At 43.2% G+C, this 19,705-nt stretch overlaps 1 protein-coding gene across 3 annotated transcripts in view; it reads left to right on the top strand.

Moving 5' to 3' along the window:
* The window catches only part of HECW1 (HECT, C2 and WW domain containing E3 ubiquitin protein ligase 1), a 354,103-nt gene that overhangs the window by 99,382 nt on the left and 235,016 nt on the right, over positions 1-19,705 (top strand). For all 3 annotated transcript variants that reach the window (XM_038392643.2, XM_038392644.2, XM_043508692.1), the window contains one exon: positions 18,827-18,934. In XM_038392643.2, coding sequence (XP_038248571.1) covers positions 18,827-18,934 — 108 coding nt within the window. The remainder of the gene's footprint in view (positions 1-18,826; positions 18,935-19,705) is intronic.

Here is a 19,705-nt window from a genome sequence, read left to right as displayed (position 1 = left end):
AGTTGTGATCTGTCAATTCAAAGTATCTTTCAGGATGGACCCGGGGTAACCCCATGGATCTCTGCTTCAATGCCACGCTGTCTGGAGTGGCTCACAACTGTGAGTGCTTCCAGACAGCGTGACACAACTCTAACAGGATTATGCCACTACAATACAAGAGACTGTCTACTCTGCATTTAATACAGCAGAATCCTGGTCAGCGGAGCTGTTTAACATGGTGCACTGGCTAATCAACCCAGATTCCATACCCCCGATACTGGACCCAAGCATCAACCACTGTGAAGAGCTGTCAGTGTACCCCGCTGTTAAAATCAACTGAATATATATGGAGCTAGTTGGGAAAGGAAATTCTACCCCTGATCAGATTGCAATATCCACCTCACCACCCTTGTCTGAGTTTGGACCCATCACACATTCCGAAGGTCAGGAAGCTCTGAAAATATTACAGCCACAACCAGTTAAACGAATCCATGCTGGATGCCAGTAGTAATGGAAATGGTCAGTGGCTCCTTCAGAGCACACTTACCAGACTCCTTGAAAAATTCAATAGTTTGTCCAGGGCTCAAGAAGCTGTCAGTCAACCCTGAACTTCAACTACGGTTCTGTCTCCAACCTCCCATTCCTGGTCAAAATAAGTTGGAAAGTAGTAATCACCAAAATATCAAACCCACAAAACCCTATGCAGTTTTCATCCCAAAAAGGAAAATGTGCCAGGGACTCCTTGAAGCTTGCCGGGAACTGCACTATTGCTGTCCGCTTTCATGGAAGGTGCTCAGCTACTGCAGTGATGGACAACAATATAAAACCCTAGGACACAGAGATTCTATGTACATAGTACAATAGTGCTGGGAATGTGTTTTTGTATACTTTGAATATGAAACATAGAATGGTAAATTTTTCTGGTACAGCAACCTTACAATTACCCTTGTAGTAGCTAGTAAATTACAAATTAACTTGTTACACAGTTAATCCCTGGGAGGGGAAAATCCATGGATTCTTGTGGAGTAGGTTTTTCCCTGGATTTATAGATTCATAGATATTAAGGTCAGAAAGGACCATTATGATCATCTAGTCCGACCTCCTGCACAACGCAGGCCACAGAATCTTACCAACCCACTCCTACGAGAAACCTCTCACCTATGTCTGAGCTATTGAAGTCCTCAAATCGTGGTTTAAAGACTTCAAGGAGCAGAGAATCCTCCAGCAAGTGACCCGTGCCCCATGCTACAGAGGCAGGTGAAAAACCTCCAGGGCCTCTTCCAATCTGCCCTGGAGGAAAATTCCTTCCCGATCCCAAATATGGCGATCAGCTAAACCCTGAGCATGTGGGCAAGATTCACAAAGCTTTCTAGAATCTAATCTCCATTTAAGAACAAAGTGTCCAGGCCCTTCTGGATATGAAGGGTAAACTTCACAATGTAAAGTGATACTTGCCTGGGTTTCTGAGTTAGCAGCTAGCCAGACTGGAACAAGCATACCAAAAAACTTGTGCACTTCCCCAGTCAACTCAATAGGGGATGAGCCCTGCAGCCTGTTGTCACCACTGAAATGACAGCATTGTTAACCATTTCCATCCTGATGATCATAGGCAGAAATGCCCAGTTAATGTGGTTGTGTAGGTAGGTAGGGGGTGGTCTTAGAATCATAGAATCATAGAATCATAGAATATCAGGGTTGGAAGGGACCCCAGAAGGTCATCTAGTCCAACCCCCTGCTCAAAGCAGGACCAAGTCCCAGTTAAATCATCCCAGCCAGGGCTTTGTCAAGCCTGACCTTAAAAACCTCTAAGGAAGGAGATTCTACCACCTCCCTAGGTAACGCATTCCAGTGTTTCACCACCCTCTTAGTGAAAAAGTTTTTCCTAATATCCAATCTAAACCTCCCCCATTGCAACTTGAGACCATTACTCCTCGTTCTGTCATCTGCTACCATTGAGAACAGTCTAGAGCCATCCTCTTTGAAACCCCCTTTCAGGTAGTTGAAAGCAGCTATCAAATCCCCTCTCATTCTTCTCTTCTGCAGACTAAACAATCCCAGCTCCCTCAGCCTCTCCTCATAAGTCATGTGCTCTAGACCTCTAATCATTTTCGTTGCCCTTCGTTGTACTCTTTCCAATTTATCATCATCCTGATGATCATAGGCAGAAATGCCCAGTTAATGTGGTTGTGTAGGTAGGTAGGGGGTGGTCTTATATTATGAGCTTCTTTTTCATTTAAATTCCTGGGAACAAAGCTGAAAGTTTTAAACATGGAAATAGTTTAATGTTATGTTGATTCATGAGATAACTGAGAAACTGTTTGTGCTCCATGGGGATCGTGCAGAGTGTTATGGTATTTTATTGTTGTTTTTTTTATAAAGCTTGGTCCAGCAGCATTAGTATTATTATTTATTGTTTGTGTTACTGTAGCACCTAGGAGCCCTCATCATGGATGGGGACCCCATTGTGATAGGCAACTGTACAAACAGAACAAAAAACAATCCCTGCCCTAGAGTTTACAATCATTTTCACTTTTATAAATTAGGAAATATCCCTATATGTTTTTGTTGGGTCCTGATCTTGAAATGTATAGGGAAAATATCTTTTCCCCACCAGCAACACTCACAGAGAAATTTTGGAGATATCTGATAAACCACAAACTTCCAAATAAAGATAGTCCAAACCTTGAAAGGACACAGCGTTTGGCAACAAGGAATATCTGATGGGTAGAAGATATATTCTGATGAAGAATGTTTCAAGAATGGAGAAAAGTAAAAAGAGCTAGATCATAGTGGGGCAAGTATTTAGAGAATGAGACCACTGGATGTTTTTGTGAAGGCATATTCCAATCCAGTAGTTAAAGTAGATTGAAATGGGTGGGGGGGCTCTCACCATACCAGCTAAGGATTTGGGGATATTCAGGGAGAATATTGCTTACTGAAGTCCCGGGGAGAAGTAAGAGTGCTTCCTCTGCTTTTACAGAAGGGGGAAGGGGAGTTCGTGCTCTCCTCACCCTCCCCCCCCACACTTGAATCCCTGTTCAGATATTAGCTGATGGCAAATTGGGAGCTCATCTTTATCTAAAGCTGGTAAAAGATAAGTTTAGAACTGATATGAAAGTTAATCTCCTTCTACAAGAAGAGATTGCCATCCATGAGGAGAGGTTGCACAGAATAAGTTAAGAAAATGATGGTCATGTAATTAGTGTCCAGTAATACTATTGGGTATACCTGTTTAAAAAGCTATATGGATTCCAGTGATAACAGAGTGGAGAAGTTAATACATCCCCACAATCAACAGCTGATTTGGTAAATGTGTGTGATAGACGAGCATTAGCGAAATTCATCAGTTTGGGGGAAAACATGAATATGGAGTCTGTTAAAATATAGACCATGTTTATCCAATCTGCTTTGTGATTGGCAATGGCTAGGCAGCAAGAACATGTGGATTTCTCTGACCCAAGAATATGCACCTGAAAGGATATAAAATATATTCTGCCTATGGAAATCAGAGTTTTGTATTGTTAAGCTTGATCTTGAAGCATTGTAACTTCCCGCAAGACTTGCTTCATATGATCCTTATTTCACTCTTTTTTAGCATTATGTATCAGCTATAAAATAAATGGCTAGATATGTGCAACAGTAGTGTAACAGTTTTCCTAATGTATCTGTTTGTCACTTCTCAGGAGAACTATAACATTTCTAATAAACACAATCCTCCAAAAATATGTCCTCAGTCAAAAACACACATAAACACTCAAAAGTGAGAATAACTACTCTGATTACACAACTCACTGTTTTTATGTGAAACCAATACAAATGTCATTTGTCTGAGTAGCTAAGATTTACATATTGGTATTTCCTATATCAATAAAAATGTGTTTTAGTGAAAGTCTTGCAACAGGTGGAATATTTGCAGTTACTTATCTGATGGTTTTGTCTTCCTCCTTCACCTCATTTACTGTTAGTATATGTTATGGTACAGAGCCTCTTAGAATTAATATGGACTTCTGGCAACTGTGTATAGATAAAGAGCTATCTTCTAATTACTGCAGTTGAATTTCAGTCGCTACTATATTTCACTGCTTTCGATATATCAGTATCTGCTGTTGAATGGCTCATAAGAAGTACCTAAACTAGACATGGAAATAAACTTTTGGCCTGATGCCTATAAATACTGGTATTAGTCAGTGAATCTATTTGGGGCTAATATTGTGCTGTACATACCAATAGACAATAGACTTTCTTCTTTCAGCAATTTCTTTAGGGAAAACAAAACATTTTAAAAGTTATTTAATAAAAGTTCTTCATGCACAAACACTTTCCAGTCCAATTTCCTGTTCATATTTTCTTTTAGTCAATCCTTTTCAAGTTTATATGTATATAAAAAGTGCTTGACCTAAATAGTAGTTGAAATTTAGCTTAAACATTTATGATTTTTTCCCTCTGATCTAGTCTTTGATTTTATTTCCCCCCAAAAGGCAGTTCTTGCTTCAATCAGACATACCTCATTTTTAAGGATTTTGATTAATACACATTTTTACATTTTTCAGATTAATTTGATTTTCCGAAGGCCTGATATTAAAGTCAATTGAAAGACTCACTTTAATTAATTTTAAAATGGGCTTTGGATCAGGCCCTATTTGTACAATAATTTTTCCATACATCCAGTGTGTGCAAGCAGATGATGTAACCCAAGCACTGTACTAGCAACAGCAAAGAAGAGAATTACTTGTGTGATCTAGTGACCTGCATATAGGATTGAGAACCCCAAATTCCTAAATTTAATTCCCACCTCTGATATTGGCTTCATCTGTGCTTGTGGTGTTACCACTTAACCTCTGTGCCTCAGGGCTGATCTACAGTAGGAACTTACATCAGTACAGCTACATCTCTTTTGGGATGTGAAATATCTACACCGTTGAGAGATGTAGCTATACCGACTTAACCCCTGAGGGAGACAGTGCTAGGTCGATGGAAGAATTCTTGCATTGACCTAACCACTGCTCTCAGGGAGGAGGAGTACTACATAGGTAGTGTCTACACTGAAGTGCTATGGAATCACAGCTGCAGTGTTTTAAGTGTGGACGTACCCTCCATTTTATGATCTGTAAAATAAGACTAATCACAATATCTGCCTTGAAGAGGATTAATTAACTAGTATTAAGGGGGCTAATTAGCTAATGTTTGGAATTTGCTAAGTATTGTTAATATTATGACTAGCATTACATCATAAATGGATAATGCACTGAAAGAATGAAACCAATGTGAAGGAGTTTTTGGCTGCTAGCTTTTTTCTCCTGAAGTTTATGTACATGGTAGAAAAACCATCACCAGGTATCCAAATATGTCCCTTTTGAGAATATGTTTTCCCATGAAATAATATTCCAAACACTGTAAATCTCTTTGATGTTGTGTGGAACAAACAGGTTTTCCAGGTCCAATGCAACCGTCACCCCAATAACCAAGAGAAGGAAACAAAACAGGCAGGTGGTACTCTGGCTGCAGTCTTTTCTATAAAAAGAAAAGGAGTACTTGTGGCACCTTAGAGACTAACAAATTTATTAGAGCATAAGCTTTCGTGAGCTACAGCTCACTTCATCGGATATACATCCTATGAAGTGAGCTGTAGCTCACGAAAGCTTATGCTCTAATAAATTTGTTAGTCTCTAAGGTGCCACAAGTATTCTTTTTCTTTTTGCGAATACAGACTAACACGGCTGCTACTCTGAAACCAGTCTTTTCTATGAAGCCAATGGATCCCCACCTCACAGGGATGTTGTGAGGATAAATATATTAAAGACTGAGAGGTGCTCAGCTACTACCGTGAAAAGAGGCAACCAGATAAGTGCCCCAAAATAGATACTGAGGGCAATGGTGTATACGTAACAATCGCTCACCCAGGGATTTGCTGATAATTCAGTCAACTGAAGAGACCGGTGCATTGGAAGATGGACCATGGCCATGCTTAACAGTACACTTTGTGAGTAGCCCATTGACTTTACTGGTACTACTCAAAGTGAGTAAAATTAAGCATGTTTATAATTCTTTGCAGGATCAGGGCTTAAGACAACAAATCCATTTCACATAGGTTGTCTGACAGCCTATGTATTTTTTCTGTTATACAGCCTTTAAATTCTCTTTCTCCATTTCATCTCATTACTCCTAAACCAAGCCAAATAATTCCTTTCCTACCTCAGTGTGTACATCTTTTAGTTATTCTTAGACTAGTAACATCCTTCCCACACACATGAGTTGTTGTATATACACTGATCTTTCATAATTTTTCCTTATCAGTTGATCCCTCTGGCCCCCAAATTACTTCTGTTCACTGAACACCTTCTAATTTGTTTTGATTTGTGGTGGTGAGGTGTCCAGAACAGAATGAAATGTTCCAAATACAGTCACACCAGGCTCTATAAAGATTCTTTGTGTTTTGATGCCTCTGTTAACTCAACCATTTTCTGCTGCTGTATCACATTACAAACTCCTGACTAATTTGCTGTCCACTGTCATCCTGATGGTATGTATCTTTCAGCATTGCTACATTTTAATTATCTTCTTGCCATCAAGTATATATGTTTCACATTATTTCACCCTTGCTATTTTAGTTAGCATTTTTACCCAGCTGAATCTTATTTCTTGCCCATATTTAAAATCTTTCAGTGTCCCTTTATATATTATATCTCTGCCCTATGTGGTGTTTGCATCTCCTCCCATTTTAGTATTCTTAGCAAATTTCATTAGTATGCTACTGCCTCCTTTTTAAGGTCTCATCCAAAGTCTATTACAATTAATAGAATGAGTCCCATTGACTGCAGTGTCTTTGGATCAGGCCTTTGATCCATTTTACCCCTGTGGTACCCCACTGTACATTGCCCCCTCCAAAACTCAGTATATTATTGATATAATATATAATATAATAACTCAGTAACATTGCTCTGTGCCTGCATTCCTTCCAGTTTTTCAGTTCATGTGACAGTGTTCATTATCCAGGCTGATTTTAGCTATGTTTGGAATAAGATATTATGAGACACTTTAAATTTTTAGCAAATGCTCTACTAAAAACCAGGCATATTACATCCACCATTTCAGTAAAGGCAATTTTGGAAATGCAGGAACTTTAGAGCTGATAATATTTTCAGTATGAAGCTGTAGCTGGGGCAGGGATGTTTGGGGGCTGCTTAGGCTTCACTGTAAAAGTGAAGCATGGGCTGGCAGTGGCACTGCAGCTAATTCAGAATAAGAGGATAAAGGTTCCAAAGGAAAAACAGAATTTGTTGTAGGTTGTGACACACTCAATCTGGAGAATGACAATCAGGGTCCTTTGGATTTTTTGTTTGCTGGTTTTCCTACCCTGGATCAGGTGATTCAGCTCCAACTCTATCTCTACACTTTTTCCATTGTCTATATCAGCTGTTCTTAAAATAGAACCCTTGTGAGATGGCCAAGAATTGCTGTAATTATGCTGGCTCAGTTTTCTCCAATTCCCCACCCCCAAGTTTTCCTCTTCTCTTCATCTTTTCTCCAGTCTTTATTCTCTCTGCTCTGCTCCTTTTATTGTCTCTTTTCTATTATCTTTTCCCTTTATGTGTCTCTTCCCTCTCCTCTAACCTACTTTTTCTCTGCTATCTAAGTGGTGTAAATGGGGCTACTCATGCTTAAAGTTAAACATGTACTCAAATCTTTACTGGATTGAGGACAGAGTACTTGTAGAATCAAGCCCTCGTTTGTCAAAACTCTTCCCTGTAATAATCTTTGAGAAGATTAAAGCTTACTGTAAATACCAGCTTTGTAATTTGGCCTGAGAATATGTTCTTCTTCAAGAGATGTCCCTGTGGGTGCTCCACTCCAGGTGCTGGTGAGTCCCTGCTCCTTCACTCAGAGATTTGTACAGCAGTACCCGCGTGGGCCACATACACGCAGTGCCTTAACAGCACGTATGTGGCCATGACTCTCCAGTTCCTTCTCTACCATCTCTGGCCTGAGATGGAGCTCAGCAATCCTGTTTAAAAAATATTTTCGCTTTGGCATAGTTAGTTAGTTGTTAGTATAGTATAGTATAGTATAGTATAGTATAGTATAGTATAGTATAGCCCAAATCACTGAAGATTCTGAGGCCAGGTTCCTGCAGTAGTGCAGTTCCACTGGGCATGGCAGGGAACTGCTGGGGCAAGGAAATAAGAAAGCCAGGTCGGACTGCTTTCCCTGTGACCTCCTGTAGCAAGTGGCACATTTCCCCTCCCCAATTCACACACACACAGGGGCACTAGAGGGAGCAGAAACTTCCCCCAACATCAGGGAGGGGAGAGAAAAAGATTTGGGCCAGGCTCCCTTCATACACCCCCTCCACTCACACACACACACACACACACACACACACATACACCCACCATCTGGAGGCAACACATGGGGCAATAGCTCCCCAACTCCTGGGGTGAGGGAAAGAGAGAGCCAGGCTGGAATTCCTGATCACACACCTGGCCTAGAACCTGTACCCAGCAACCCATCCTCTCTCTTGAAAAAAAGACCTCTCTTGCTGCCAGTTAATATTAGTCCTGTAGCTTTAGTGCTAGATGTCTGTGCTGCATTGTTGAAGGCTCAGGTTTCAAATAACTCAGATGATTCATGAATAGGGGAAGGGTGGATACTTGCACATAATCAAATTTGTTTCTATCTTTCTCTTTACAAAAATTTACATCTCGGGATGGGGTGAGGGTCATTTTTGTTTCTAATATAAATTTGGATAGTGAAAGGGATCAGAAATGGAAACTGTAAATGAAGACTGGAAATTGTCCCAGAGGATATTATACTACTTTTACTGGGGAAATTGCAGGTGTACCGTGGAAATGTAAAATTTTAATATATTGAAAAATCTCCATTTCCATACAGTGCATGAAATTGAGCTAATGAAATAATTACGGGTAATTAGCAAATCAGCAATGGGAAAATGTATTGTAGATGGCATTGCCTTTTATAATTATCCATTGCAATCGTTAGTGACCTCTTTAAAAGGATTTCCTTTGTAAATCCCTCAAGGGAATGTCACCAAAGAGTTTACAGTTGGTAGCCTGTCATGCTCCTTGCAGAATCCTTTTGCATAAAACCAAAGAAATAACACTGGCATCTGCCCTGTGCTTTATTCTTTCGGTAAAAGTTTAGTTCTTCTTTGAGTTTTTTCCACTCGAGGTGTGCCTGAACCTGAAGATTTTTCTCTAGCAATGTCAGTTGATCTGTGCTTGCACCCCCTCTTCCTCATGCTCCAAGCTGAGGGCATAAGGGGCAGTACAGACTGACTGCCTCTCCAGTTCCTTTCTGCTGCCCCTGGTCTGAGATGAACCTCTTCAATGTTCACAGCTTTAGCTAGTGTTCTTGTTCTAAATTTATACAGAGTTGCAAATAGTTTTAAAAACCTGTTTCTAGATAGGGCAGTTTAGCAATTTTTAGAGCTCTGGGAGTCTCTCCACAAGACACTCTCATGAATGAGATGCCTCGTATGTCCAAGATCCTGGAATTCAAGATCTGCATGGCCTGCCTGTGTTGCCCCAGGGAAGCTCGTACCAGCTTCTAAGTGCAATATCTGCCGGCCCCTTCCTCGCCGAATCCATCAATTCTGTGAATTTAGATTTAGAAGTTTCTTAATGGACTGCTCAGCGAGAACCCAGTCCAATCCTGGCCTATCAGACCACCCTATACATCTGGCTGAGGCCCTGAGAAGGGCCCCTTTGAGCACAATGGTCTCCATAGCTACACAGAGCAGGGTTAAAAACTCTTCCAAACAGAACAGACATGAGGAGGGTAAGAGCAAACACTCATGTAAGAAACGGGAAAAATCTCTCTTCAAATCCTCATACAAAAAGAGGAGCTTGTCTCTGACACCTTCTGAGTCAGATGAGACTCTACATCACCGTATGACTATGTCAGGAGCTCTCAAAAGCATGGTATCAATTCCTTGTCACTGAAAACCAAAAGTGCCCTGAAACCATCTCTGGCCAAAGGGGCAGGACCATCCTCAGTACTGGCCAGGGAAAGAAGGGAGCAGTACACCAACAGTACTGATGTGCAGAAAAAAGGAGACCTTGGTAGCAAAAACTATTCCTGTCTGAAGCCAGCACTAACAAGAGACAGAAGTCCAGTACACTCTACAGCTCCATGGAGCTGAAGGATTTTATTATCTATATGGACCTGAAATCACAGATATTCTCTGGACAATTTGCCACTCACTTAATCAGACCACGGTATCAATGGTACCACCTATTGATGGCCACTTTCTCCTCCATCTAACAGATGGACAGTGGACCTAGACAAGTCATGCTCATTGGCAATACAATCCATCCTTAGCAATAGTAGGAAAGATTCCACAAGAAAATGCTACACAGCAAAATGGAAAAGATTCTCTATACAGTGTCAGCATAGTGGACTACCTCCAGGGGTTCTGAGATCCCTAGTATTCTTGATTACCTTGTCTCTCTGAAAATGTCAGGATTGTGTCTCAGCTCCTTTTGAGGTGCCCTTGGCGGCCATTAGCATCTTTTACCCTGTGCTGGACAGCCATTCAGTTTTTGCCCATCAGATCCCAGTAAGGTTTCTGAAGAGACTTGGAATTTCCTTTGGTGCTGAACCTTTCCTCTGGTGCTGAAACCTGCCCCAATATGGTGCCTCAGTCTAGTCCTGTCATCATTAATTCCCCCATTCAGACCTTTAGGCTCATGTTCTTTTGCTCATCTGTCTCTGAAGATTGCCTTTCTGGTTGTAGACACCTACCTAGAAGAGTAGGTAAGCTGGAGACCTTTATGGCAGACCCACAAGGTCCTTATCCTAAACTAATTCCAAAAATAATCTTGGAGTTCCATCTGAACCAGGGCATCCACTTACCTGTCTTCTATCTGAAGCCCCATGCTGCCAGGCAGGACAAGAAGCCCCCCTCTCTGAATGTCCGCCAAGCTTTAACTTATCTATAGAGGATGAAATCCTTCAGAAAATCTCCCGAAACGGTTTGTTTCCTTTGCCAAATGCATGAGAAGGGAAGCTATGTACTCAGAAAGCCTGTCCAAATGGATATTGGGCTGCATCCTGCTGTTTGAAGCCTCCCTTCAAGATACAAGGCCCCACTCGACTAGTGCCCAGGTTATATCAGCAGCTTCACTTTGAGATGTTCCTCTCCTATACAGTTGCAGAACAGCAATGTAGGGCTCCATCCATATCTTTGTGAGATATTATGCCTTGGTTCAGGATTCTACAGCAGACACATTTTTTGGGGGGAGAGCAGTCCTTCAACCTATCATACAGCATGGTTCCTCCCACCCTCATCCTCAATGAATACTGCTTGAGAGTCACCTGGGTAAAATACAAGTAGGGACCATCACTCAAAAAAGAAAGAAAGATTACTTCCTTTGTACAGTAATTGGGGTTCTTTGAGATGTGTGATCCCTATCTGTATTCCTCTGCCTGCCCTTCTTCCCCTGCGTAGTGGAGTCTAATCCTAGTGCTATTCATGGTAGAAAGGGAACTAGAGAGGTGGTTGGTTCACACCACCCTTTATGCCCTGCATTTGGTGCACAAGAAGAGAGGTGTGCAGGTGTAGACCAACAGGCACTGCTAACAAAAATCTTCCAAACTCAGGCCCATGGAGCACATGTACATCTCAAGTGAAATACAGATAGGGACCACACATCTCAAAGAATTCTAATCACTGAACCAAGTAACTTTTCTTTTCCTTTCTATTTAAAGAAGTCTAATCTCAGTTTAGAATTTTGTCCTTCGTAGAATTTTTTTAAAACAGTATTTATCTTCTTTTTTCTTCCTTTTTGCCCTTTGTGACTGTTTAATAGCCTAGTTGGAGCTTAATACTGTAAACAAATCGAGTATTAGAGTTCCGCAGCTGCTCAATCCTTTAGAACGCTGACTTAAGTCCTATCAAATAAGTTCACTTTTTAAACTTTTATATCCATACATCATATATATTTATTCTTTCTCACTCCTTTATGTCCAGTCAAAGAAATATCTGCTATTTGGACCTAATCCTATGCGGTGTGAGCACCCTCAACTCTCACTGGGAGTTGAAGGCACTTAGCACCCCCTAAGATCAGCCAACAGATCTGTTTTTTTGGTGATGAGTTTTTCTTACTAACTTTCTAAACTTGGTTTATAGGTCACAGAATTGTTGTAGAAGATGTTTCGACTACCTTTTACTCCTGGGGGAATTTTGCACCACTGCATATACACAGAATTTATGTCCCCTGCAGATTTCTTTGCTTCCCCACAGAAAAATGACTTTCTGACGGGGAAGCAAAGGGAAGCCACAAGAGCAGTCATGCATCCCTCCCCAGCAGTAAGTTTCTTGTGCCCAGGGCAACCAGCGAGAGATAAATCACTGTGGGGCAGGGGCGGGACTGGGGAAGACCCGGCTGCTGGCTCCTACCCTGCGCTGAGCTTTTAGTCCCCGCTGGGCTAGAGAGGACAGGACTTCCTCTTTCCCTGCATATCTGGGGTTGGGTCAGACCCACCCCCATATTTTTCCTCCAGCTGCAGGAAGCTCTGCAAACACCCTGCTTCTTCCACCCATAGCTCTTCAGCTGCAGAGGAGGGATCCTGAACAGGAGCTGCTCCCCCTTTAACCCAACTCATGTGCATCCAAACCCCCTCATACCCAGAACTTCCCACCGAGCCTCACCCCCCCCACACACTCAGAATCCCCCCATGATAAGCCCCACTCCCTGCACCTGGAGCACCCCAGTGAGCCACCTGCACCCAGATCCCCACCCCATCAAGCCCCCAACCAGCTGCACCTGGATCCCCACCACACTGAGCCCCACTTCCCCAGCATCTGGATCCTCCCACTGAGCCCATACCCAGACACCCGTGCCAAGCTCTATCTTCCCTCACATCCAAGCCCCCCCCACTGAACTCCAACTATCTTCACTTGAACCCCCCTGCAGAGTCCCATTACCATTGCACCCAGAACCCTTCAACAAGCCCCTATGCATCCAAATTCCCCCCACACCCGGGTCCACTAGTGAGCCACCTGCACCCAGATTGCCCCTCACAGAACGCTCTCAACCCACACCTGGATCTCTCCACACTAAGCCCCTGCACATTTGGATCCTGCCTTGCTGACCCTGCCTGCCCACACCTGGTGCATATGGCATAGAGGGGCAGGCCCAGTCCTTGCACAGTGTCAGGGTTGGGTGCAGCCTCACCACTGAGTACATGTCCCAGGGGGGATCTGCACAGTGATTTCCCATCTTTGTGCAGCCAGTAGTCTGTGCTCCCCAATGCCATGCTGGAGCCGCCACATTTATTTGATGAATAAAATTTGCAGAATTTTGGAGAATTTTAAAATATTGTGAGCAGAATTTTTAATTTTGAGCACAGAATGCCCTCAGGAGTAACCTTTGTATAATCATCATGTGATGTTTACTAGTCCAAGGTCTACAGCTGCTTCACCACTTAGGTCTTCACTTGGGAGGCTAGATCCTACAGCCACCGTTGAAGTCACTGTGGGGAGTTCTTCAAATGAAGCAGCTGCATGACTGGACCCTTGAATAGCTGATAGTATTCATAGACTCATAGAATCATAGAATATCAGGATTGGAAGGAACCTCAGGAGGTCATCTAGTCCAACCCCCTGCTCAAAGCAGGACCAATCCCCAACTAAATCATCCCAGCCAGAGCTTTGTCAAGCCTGACCTTAAAAACTTCTAAGGAAGCAGATTCCACCACCTCCCTAGGTAACGCATTCCAGTGCTTCACCACCCTCCTAGTGAAAAAGTTTTTCCTAATATCCAACTTAAACCTACCCCACTGCAACTTGAGACCATTACTCCTCATTCTGTCATCTGCTACCATTGAGAACAGTCTAGATCCGTCCTCTTTGAAACCCCCTTTCAGATAGTTGAAAGCAGCTGTCAAATCCCCCCTCATTCTTCTCTTCTGCAGACTAAACAATCCCAGTTTCCTCAGCCTCTCCTCATAAGTCCTGTGTTCCAGTCCCCTAATCATTTTTGTTGCCCTCCGCTGGACATTTTCCAGTTTTTCCACATCCTTCTTGTAGTGTAGGGCCCAAAACTGGACACAGTACTGCAGATGAGGCCTCACCAATGTCGAATAGAGGGGAACGATCACGTCCCTCCATCTGCTGGCAATGCCCCTACTTATACATCCCAATATGCCATTGGCCTTCTTGGCAACAAGGACACACTGTTGACTCATATCCAGCTTCTCGTCCACTGTAACCCCTAGGTCCTTTTCTGCAGAACTGCTGCCTAGCCATTCAGTCCCTAGTCTGTAGCAGTGCATAGGATTCTTCCATCCTAAGTGCAGGACTCTGCAATTGTCCTTGTTGAACCTCATCAGATTTCTTTTGGCCCAATCCTCTAATTTGTCTAGGTCCCTCTGTATCCTATCTCTACCCTCCAGCGTATCTACCTCTCCTCCCAGTTTAGTGTCATCTGCAAACTTGCTGAGGGTGCAATCCACGCCATCCTCCAGATAATTAATAAAGTTATTGAACAAAACTGGCCCGAGGACCAGTCCTTGGGGCACTCCACTTGATACCAGCTGCTAACTAGACATGGAGCCATTGATTGCTACCCGTTGATCCCGACAATCTAGCCAGCTTTCAATCCACCTTATAGTGCATTCATCCAGCCCATACTTCTTTAACTTGCTGGCAAGAATACTGTGGGAGACTGTGTCAAAAGCTTTGCTAAAGTCAAGGAACAATACATACACTGCTTTCCCCTCATCCACAGAGCCAGTTTTCTCTTCATTGAAGGCAATTAGATAAGTCAGGCATGACTTGCCCTTGGTGAATCCATGCTCACTGTTCCTGATCACTTTCCTCTCCTCTAAGTGCTTCAGAATTGATTCCTTGAGGACCTGCTCCATGATTTTTCCAGGGACTGAGGTGAGGCTGACTGGCCTGTAGTTCCCAGGATCCTCCTTCTTCCCTTTTTAAAAGATGGGCACTACATTAGCCTTTTTTCCAGTCGTCCAGGACCTCCCCTGATTGCCATGAGTTTTCAAAGATAATGGCCAATGGCTCTGCAATCACATCTGCCAATTCCTTTAGCACTCTCGGATGCAGCACATCCAGCCCCATGGACTTGTGCTCGTCCAGCTTTTCTAAATAGTCCCGAACCACTTCTTTCTTCACAGAGGGCTGGCCACCTCCTCCCCATGCTGTGCTGCCCAGTGCAGTAGTCTGGGAGCTGACCTTGTTCGTGAAGACAGAGGCAAAAAAAGCATTGAGTACATTAGCTTTTTCCACATCCTCTGTCACTAAGTTGCCTCCCTCATTCAGTAAGGGGCCCATATTTTCCTTGACTTTCTTCTTGTTACTAACATACCTGAAGAAACCTTTCTTGTTACTCTTAACATCTCTTGCTAGCTGCAACTCCAGGTGTGATTTGGCCTTCCTGATTTCACTCCTGCATGCCTGAGCAATATTTTTATACTCCTCCCTGGTCATTTGTCCAATCTTCCACTTCTTGTAAGCTTCTTTTTTGTGTTTAAGATCAGCAAGGATTTCACTGTTAAGCCAAGCTGGTCGCCTGCCATATTTACTATTCTTTCTACACATCGGGATGGTTTGTCCCTGTAACCTCAATAAGGATTCTTTAAAATACAGCCAGCTGTCCTGGACTCCTTTCCCCCTCATGTTATTCTCCCAGAGGATCCTCCCCATTAGTTCCCTGAGGGAGTCAAAGTCTGCTTTTCTGAAGTCCAGGGTCCGTATTCTGCTGCTCTCCTTTCTTCCTTGTGTCAGGATCCTGAACTCGACCATCTCATGGTCACTGCCTCCCAGGTTCCATCCACTTTTGCTTCCCCTACTAATTCTTCCCGGTTTGTGAGCAGCAGGTCAAGAAGAGCTCTGCCCCTAGTTGGTTCCTCCAGCACTTGCACCAGGAAATTGTCCCCTGCACTTTCCAAAAACTTCATGGATTGTCTGTGCACCACTGTATTGCTCTCCCAGCAGATATCAGGGTGATTGAAGTCTCCCATGAGAACCAGGGCCTGCGATCTAGTAACTTCCGTTAGTTGCTGGAAGAAACCTCGTCCACCTCATCCCCCTGGTCCGATGGTCTATAGCAGACTCCCACCACAACATCACCCTTGTTGCTCACACTTCTAAACTTAATCCAGAGACTCCCAGGTTTTTCTGCGGTTTCATACCGGAGCTCTGAGCAGTCATACTGCTCTCTTACATACAATGCAACTCCCCCACCTTTTCTGCCCTGCCTGTCCTTCCTGAACAGTTTATAACCATCCATGACAGTACTCCAGTCATGTGAGTTATCCCACCAAGTCTCTGTTATTCCAATCACATCATAATTCCTTGACTGTGCCAGGACTTCCAGTTCTCCCTGCTTGTTTCCCAGGCTTCTTGCAGTTGTGTATAGGCACTTGAGATAACTTGTTGTTTGCCCTGCTTTCTTAGTATGAGGCAGGAGCCCTCCCCTTTCACACTCTGCTGCTCGTGCTTCCTCCCGGTATCCCATGTCCCCACTTACCTCAGGGCTTTGGTCTCCTTCCCCCAGTAAACCTAATTTAAAGCCCTCCTCACTAGGTTAGCCAGCCTGCTTGTGAAGATGTTCTTCCCTCTCTTCATTAGGTGGAGCCCGTCTTTGCCTAGAACTCCTCCTTCTTGGAACACCATCCCATGGTCAAAGAATCCAAAGCCTTCTCTCCGACACCACCTGCGTAGCCATTCGTTGACTTCCATGATTTGACAGTCTCTACTAAGGCTTTTTCCTTCCACAGGGAGGATGGACAAGAACACCATTTGCACCTCAAACTCCTTTATCCTTCTTCCCAGAGCCACGTAGTCTGCAGTGATCCACTCAAGGTCATCCTTGGCAGTATCATTGGTGCCTACATGGAGAAGCAGGAAGAGGTAGAGATGCAAGGGCTTGATGAGTCTCGGCAGTATCTCCGTCACATCTTGAATCCTAGCTCCTGGCAAGCAGCAGACTTCTCGGTTTTCCCGGTTGGGGTGGCAGATAGATGACTCAGTCCCCCTGAGGAGAGAGTCCCCGACCACCACCACCCACCTCCTTCTCTTGGGAGCGGTGATCGTTGAACCCCCATCCCTAGGACAGTGCATCTCATGCCTTCCAGTCGGTGGAGTCTCCTTCTCTTCCCTTCCCTCAGATGTATCATCTAGTCAACTCTCCGCATTAGTACCTGTGGAGAGAACATGAAAACTGTTGCTTACCTGTATCTGCATTGCTGGTACATGAACGCTCCCCTTTCTTCTTCTGGAGGTCACATGCTGCCAAACTGCACACTTCTACTGATCTGTCAAGCTGACTAATGCCATAAGCTTGTCTTGTCAAACGTATACTCTTTACCTGATAATTTACAGTATGTATTTAGTTCAGTTCAACTCAGACACAATATCTGGTTTTCTGTGGTGTCTTCCTCTTTACTCTGTTTCACAGCTGAGTTGACCCAGGCAATAGCAAAGCAAATTGTTTGCCTGAGGTCACTCAGTTAATGTGCTGAATTTGAACCCGGGACCTTATTGGTGCTCATCTTCCCACAGCTTTTACCATCACCATTAATCAACTTAGCCTTTGTGAAACTAAAATTTAAGTATCCGCATAAATACCTTCAGCTGTAAGAGCCACTTGATTAAAATATACATGTTAGAATTTACTCAGATTAAAATTAAAGCTACTTATTCATTGCTGGAAAAGTAAACTACAGGAAGGTATTCATTGGTCCCTGTTGATGGAGAACTCTTCTTCCCACTAGGAAAAATATTTAGACAGTTCACTAATGTGTAATTCATTTCATTAACAAAAAGTTTGAATAATCAGGCCAAGGCATGGGGAAGCTGCACAGCCCATCCATTGTCCTTACTTTGGCCTCTGCAATCCTGGACACAAACAATTGACACAGGCCAGAGCCTAAGATTGTTATTGCCCTCTAATGGTATGTAAATACCATTTCTGGTTTTCACTGAGAGTGAACTCAGCTAACAAACAATTTCTATTCATCAATTAATAGAAATATAAATACATGCAAGATATTGTGGCTGTATCTTATTTTTTAATTTTAAAATCAGTGTAAATTGATATGCAGAGTTAGGGGTTCTGGCCCTGAGAGTCTTGGAAAGTTCCAAATGCAGCCCATTGAGTCCTATCAAGTTGCCTACATGGCCCTCAGTCTCTCAGCATTTTAGGTAACCTGCAATAGATTACTGAGAGACACACCATTATTCTAAAATGACTTTGAAAGTCTAGGACATGCCATGTCTTTCAATAAGCCATAATTACAAGCAGTGGACAGCACTTAGCTATCAATCCTTTGCTTTAAATGGGAGGGACCTAGGTGCTACCTGTGGAGAGACATCAGTTTTTGTAATTCCTTGTTCTGAATTAACTCAAATGTAACCTTCCCTGCTTGCTGTAAGAACCACCTACACACCTATTGGATATAATGGTGATGGGTGCAAATGCCTATACAGATCTGTTCTCCATGTTTTGGGAGGAGGGATGAGTGCTAGGTGTTTTTGTTCCCATTCTCTGTCATTCAGCTGGTTGAATTTTATTTTATTTTTTAATTTGGGTATGGTTTGATCCAGGTTGAGTCAGCTGTTGTAATTTTTAAGAGTTTTATATGATTGTATATTTTAAATTATGTCCAAACAAAGCTAGTGTTTTAAGGATAGGTGTATTTGCTTAAAATATAAATAACGGAAACACAGCTGATTTATCTACATGTGCTGGCAAGCTATCAGATATAGCACACTCAATGGAGTGTATGATATACTTTGGCCTCTCTCTTCACTTTCTGTGCTGTGCTGACGGTCAGCTAATGAGGTAATTTTTTCTGTGTGTAGATGAGGTCTTGTCTGAAAACTTTCTGGACTACAAGAACCGTGGCATCAATGGCTCTCACCGTGGTCAGATTATCTGGAAGATTGATGCCAGCTCTTACTTCATAGAGCGTAAGTACTTTTTCATGCTACTACAGTGCAATTTAGGGAATGTGGAAAGAAGTGAGCTGTTTTACACTGTGCCCATGGTCTGTATGTCCTTCAGGAAGTTTCAAGCATGGTACATTTATACAGGAGTGGCCAAACATACTGACCCTCTGAGCCACATATGACAATCTTCAGACGTTTGAGAGCCAGGGCACGCCTGCTGGGGCTTGGGGCTTCTGCCCCGCTCCTGCTGAAGTCCCGAGTCCAGAAGGCACACCCCACAGGGCTGAAGCCCCAAGATCCCCATCCCCGCTGGGCAAAAGCCTCTACCCCACCAGTCCCCTGCAAGGCAGAGGTCCCAAGCACCCCCACAAAGTCTGGTAGGTGGAGAATGAGGGGGGAGAAGGGGGGACGACTCCGCAAGCTGCATTTTAACTGTAAAAAAAAACCCATGTGGCTTGTGAGCCACAGTTTGGCCACCCCCGCATTTATACATTAGGATGATCCAAAATGGTTTATGGAGTCGTGAACAATGGTGCCTACTAGGTCATGAATACTGTGGATATTGACTGATTCAAACTATTTTCAGGCTGATATAAGTAACCATTAAAGTCCACTTGGCATCATATAGTATGAGTTATACCATTAGTTAGGATTTACATCAACATGTTGTGAAAAACACCCAAGTGGGCCTAATTTTAAATTATTTAATCAGTCCTCATTTAAAAAAAACACCTCATATTGACTTCATGAGTTGACTGGAGGACTTTATGAGGACTCACTGCCTCCAGACTG

This window comes from Dermochelys coriacea, chromosome 2 (genome assembly GCF_009764565.3).
Source record: "Dermochelys coriacea isolate rDerCor1 chromosome 2, rDerCor1.pri.v4, whole genome shotgun sequence".
Taxonomy (NCBI): domain Eukaryota; kingdom Metazoa; phylum Chordata; order Testudines; family Dermochelyidae; genus Dermochelys; species Dermochelys coriacea.
The sequence above is the reverse complement of the archived record's forward strand: the minus strand, read 5'-3'. Positions and strand labels throughout refer to the sequence as shown.